Source organism: Octopus bimaculoides, chromosome 12 (genome assembly GCF_001194135.2).
Source record: "Octopus bimaculoides isolate UCB-OBI-ISO-001 chromosome 12, ASM119413v2, whole genome shotgun sequence".
In the NCBI taxonomy this organism is placed as follows: Eukaryota; Metazoa; Mollusca; class Cephalopoda; order Octopoda; family Octopodidae; genus Octopus; species Octopus bimaculoides.
Window position 1 is genome coordinate 40,522,073 of NC_068992.1, and position 5,603 is coordinate 40,527,675.

Consider the following 5,603-nt stretch of genomic DNA (forward strand, 5'->3'; position numbering starts at 1 on the left):
CGTTGCCAGAACCGCCTGACTGGCCCTCGTGGCGGTGTCACATAAAAGCACCCACAATACTTTCGGAGTGGTTGGCGTTAGGAAGGGCATCCAGCTGTAGAAACTTTGCCAGATCAGATTGGAGCCTGGTGCAGCCTCTGGCTCACCAATCCTCAGTCAAACCGTCCAACCCATGCCAGCATGGAAAGCGGACGTTAAATGATGATGATGATGATGATTGCTTCAGCAATTAGCAATAATGAGTTTCCAAACAGTCTCTATAAACAGTGTAAAAGATGCTCAGTTGTTGATGAAATCCTAAAATAGGATTGAAACCAGTTCAGCCAAGACACAGTATCATCATCATCATCATCAATGTTTAACGTCCCCGTTTTCCATGCTGGCATGGGTTGGACGGTTCAACTGAGATCTGGGAAGCCAGAAGGCTGCACCAGGCCCCAATCTGATCAGGTAGTGTTTCTACAGCTGGATGCCCTTCCTAATGCCAGCCACTCCAAGAGTGTAGTAGGTGCTTTTTACATGCTACTGGCACAGGGGCCAGAGGGGGCTGGCAACGACAACGATTGGTTGGTGCTTTTTACGTGCCACTGGCACGGAGATCACAACTACAATTTCCATTTGATTTTGGTTTTGATGTACTTGACTCAATAGGTCTCCTCAAGCACAGCATGTCGCCCTGTGATCCAAAGTACTTCTGAGTGGGCTGGTTATGCAACACTAGTGTAGGTTACAGCTGTGAACTCACTTTATTTGCCGGGTCACTATATATACAGTTTAGGTTAAAAATCTATAGATATATTCAGCAGTATAAATACAGCATAAGAACATTATTATCCTTAGAAAATTACTACTTTTAAATCTCACAACGTGAAATATTTAGCAACAGTACTATGTAGTAAAGATTGTTTGCGAACATAACATGGCAGTCCTGGTTTAGGACAAATGTTGCTGTAATTTAACCCCAGGAGACATCGTCTCCAGCTGGCTATACAACACGATCTGAAGGGAAATAACTCAGAAATTGCGATACACAGATATTGTTTTGAGCTGAGTAGGGGTGCTAGAATCCCTTGTTTGAAAATATAAGGACACAGATCATGTCGTATAGCCAACTGGAGACGATGTCTCCTGGGGGCTAAATTACAGCAACATTCGTCCTAAACCAGGACTGCCATGTTATGTTGGCAAAAAATCTTTACTACATTATTAACCTTAGCTTAAACATAGTGGTTCCTTGTTTGAACCCTGTCTGGTACAATGTACACACATTTGGAACAAGACACCTGATGGTGATAATTAGAAATCAAACAGGGCAGCACATTGAGCAGGTGCAAATATTGAAGGATCTTTCATCTGAAAAACCAGGTGAATAGTCTGAAACATTAACTTCTTAAAACTGAAGTAAAATAAAAGCAAATTAGCATGAATAAAGCAATGTTTGCTCAGCAAATATTATATAAACAAATTTTTACTTTGCGTGCATCTGGTATCTTACTGTCAGTCACTTTAGGAGAGAGTATCAGATTATTACAACATTATAATCATAACATGGTGTTCAACTGTTACCGGTTGAAAGCAACGAAGAGGAGGAGGGAAAATTATCAAGGTCTTATGCTTATTCAATACATCTTATATGTATTTCATTAACAACAATAATTGTTATATAATGAATATCTCATAAACAGATTATATCATCAAATCATCAGACGCTGCATAATATAAATAACTTTTAAGTTATTAAAGGACATTGGCCAGCATTTGTTGATATATCATCATCATCATCATCATCATCATCATTGTTTAATGTCCCCTTTCCATGCTGGCATGGGTTGGATGGTTTGACTGAGGACCGGTGAACCAGAAGGCTGTACCAGGCTCCAATCTGATCTAGCAAAGTTTTTACAGCTGGATGCCCTTCCTGATGCCAACCACTCTGAGAGTGTAGTGGGTGCTTTTACATGCCACCAGCACAAGGGCCAGTCAGGCAGTTCTGGCAACAACCATGCTCAAAAAGGTGCTTTTTACATGCTACCTGCACGGGAGCCAGTCCAGCGGTACTGGCAACGACCATGCTCAAATGTTTTCTTTCATGTGCCACCGGCACATGCTGGTAAGGCGACGCTGGCAACGATCACACTCGAATGGTGGTTTTTACGTGCCACTGGTACGGGAACCAATCCATGGCCCTGGCTACAATCACGCTCAGATGTGCTGCTAACGTTCCACTGGTATGAGTTCCAATCAGGCAGTACTGTCGTCAGCCACGTCAGTGATCTTGATTTTGATTTCACTTGCCTCAATAGGTCTTCACAAGCAAGGTTTATTGTCTAATGAATGAAGGGTACTAATAAGTGGGCTGGTTACACCCACTGGCATAAGCCATGGGCTATGGTCTCACTTGGCTTGTTGGGTCTTCTCAAGCACAGCATATCTCCAAAGGTCTGTCATTAGTCATTGCCTCAGTAATGCCCAATGTTCGAAGGTCGTGCTTCACCACATCTCAGGTCTTCCTGGGTCTACCCCTCCACAGGTTCCCTCAACTGCTAGGGTGTGACACTTTTTCACACAGCAAAGCAATGTAATACAGTCCAATATCCATTATATAACTTTAATTTAAATTTGTTGTGCAACCTGACAGTTTTATGACATAATGTGTTTATGAGGTGCTTTTTTATATAACAAATATTGTTAATGGAATATGTGTAAGATGTATTGAATGAATGTAAAAACTTATCTCTATACTTGTGTTCAAAATTCTGGAATGAAATACAGAAAGAGCATAGAATAATAATTGCTCCTCACATGGAACAGAACACGTGGAGTTCTAAACATTGGTAATATGCTTTGACCAATAAATCACATTACACAAATACATAGAGATGAGAAGATCACTGATAGACAAGTGATGTTGCTCATATCCAGGCTTCTGTGGGAAACACGCCTGGCCTTGCTTGGAAACATGTGAGGGTTTGGTGACAGGAAGAGCATCTAGCTATAGGAAATCTGCCTCAACAAATTCTACCTGACCTAGACAAATATGGAAACAAGGACATAGAAAGATATTAATGATGATGCTAATGACGCTGCTGATGTTATTCCATTTAACCTTCAAATTCTTAGAACTGTTTTTTCCATACTGACATAGGTCAGATGAGGCTTTTGGATGCAGTCTTCTACAGATGGTTGCCCTCCCAGATGTGAATCCTTATTTTAAAATTAAGATAATTTATTCTGTCATCACATGCCAAGCTACTTGGTGACTCTCTAAAAACTATTTTCATAAATGAAGTGCAATGGGAGAGTCCTAAAATCTCGCATGAGACTATAAGTTTTCAGAGGATCTGAACATGACCACCCCTACTGAGAAACTAGAGATAGTTATATACAATGTTGGATTTCTCAGCTGTTAACTGTATATACACATACTACATCTCTATACTATATGTATACTGTGACTATATATTAAGATATATATATATATATATATACACAGGCCAATAAGGAAACTCCTACATGGTCAATCAGCCTGTTAGAAATAGCAACGAAATTTCCTTTTTATTCAAAGGTACCACATGAAACAAGTCTGAAATACACTATTATCATCATCATCATCATCATCATTTAATGTTCACTTTCCATGCTGGCATAGGTTGGACAGTTTGACTGAGGACTGGCAGGCCAGAAGGATGATGGGACACAGAATAATCACAGACACATCTTTGATCACTGGTCTGATTGATCAGGGTTTATATGTGTGTGTGTGTGAACACATTCCATTAAAGCAATGGAGGGACATTGCTGAGAAGCCCCAATTACAGGATGCTGAATCTTTCATATATATATGTATATATATATATATATATATATATATAGTAAGAGTGATGGGTATAATATCCAGGCAGATACTGAATTTCTCTCTGTAAAATGCCAAGGCTGGTTCCTTCAGATGCTGTGTTTTATTGTAAACTTCTTGTCACTCTCCTTCGAAGTTACAGTTTATTCCTTGGCTACTTAGAGTGTAAGGTACAGTATTGATAATAAGGAAAATGAATTGGAACATTCAAACTTTATGCTTATTTCCAGTTAGCTTATTCGTTATAATTGTCCAACACATGTATATACCCTGAAGAGATCATATTAATAATGCATAAATCGCTGCATATAATATGCAACAATATGCAATTACAAGGATCGAAACACGTGTTGGACAATTATCATGAACAAACTAACCAGAAATAAACATAAAGTTTGAATGTTCAAATTCTTCATTCTCCTTATTATCAATACTATATATATATATATATATATATATATATATATCAGATATATTGATGTTTGGCTATAAAAACAGCAAAAAAAATGAAATTGAGTAAATCCTCTCCATGATAAATAATATAAAAAATTTATCAAAAAAGTTAGAACTCGGTAAAAACATAGAGAGTAATGTATTTGTATTTATAAAGTAAAACAATAAAAGATACCAAGTGGCACTCATTCAAAATCTGTATTGACTTGTGTTTCAATATATTTGGAAATAACTCCAGTATGGGAAGATATATGGTTTTAGAAATCTAAACATAAATCCTTAAGGATAGGTATTATTTAATAATTAGGTCATTGGCACCTGTGCCAGTGGCACGTAAAAAACACCCACTACACTCTCGGTGTGGTTGATGTTAGGAAGAGCATCCAGCCATAGAAACCTTGCCAAATCAGATTGGAACCTGGTGCAGCTTCCTGGCTTACCAGTTTTCAGTGAAACCATCCTACCCATGCCAGCATGGAAAGTGGACAGATGATGATGATGAACTAGATGACAGGTATGAGGCTTGAAATACTTGTCCTGTTGTAAGGATTGCTGAGACCCCTTTCGGTCATGACTGACTATGGGATTGCACCTAGAAACTTACCCTCCCAGGCACAAGTCCGGGCAAGGTTGTTTATAGAAGACCAGTAGTCACCCATACATGCCAATCTACCCTCTCCCCGCCACCAGTGTTATCCAAAAGGAAAGGCAAAAGGGCCAATACAGCTTGGTACCGGTGACATCGCAACTCATTTCTACAACTGAGTGAACTGGAACAATGTGAAATAAAGTGTCTTGCTCAAGAACACAACACACAGCCCAGTCCGGGATTCAAGCTCACAACCTCATGATCTTAAGCTCGACGCTCTAACCACTGAAGGCGTAAGGATTATATTCAAAATAAAGTAAATATACTCTACATTCTATAATGTATTGAGTTCTTTTTTATCTAAGCATTATGTATGCATCCACCCACTCAAAGGCACACAAACACAAGTAGAGAGAGAGATACATGCACACACATCAAGGAATTAGTAATGCAGGTGATAGATCTCTGTGAAATGACCAGTCCCATCTTACCTATGTCAGAGTTTGGTACTGAAAGCACTGTCACTGAATCAGAAGAATCCCTGAAATTGGTAAAAGCAAAAGGAAAAAGATCATAATGGCACAGCAAAGTGAAATACAAAATGCTTAAACAATAAATAAATCAATGTACACGTGTGTGTATGTATGTTTCTATGAACATATACATGTGTGTTTGTGTGTGTGTGTGTGTATATACATATACATATAT

General features: G+C 38.8%; 1 protein-coding gene across 1 annotated transcript in view; it reads right to left on the reverse strand.

Annotated features, from left to right (window-relative positions):
* The window catches only part of LOC106877925 (uncharacterized), a 48,558-nt gene that overhangs the window by 35,996 nt on the left and 6,959 nt on the right, over positions 1 to 5,603 (reverse strand). Inside the window, exon 4 of the mRNA XM_052972037.1 lies at positions 5,387 to 5,436. Within this exon, the coding sequence (XP_052827997.1) occupies positions 5,387 to 5,436 (50 nt within the window). The remainder of the gene's footprint in view (positions 1 to 5,386; positions 5,437 to 5,603) is intronic.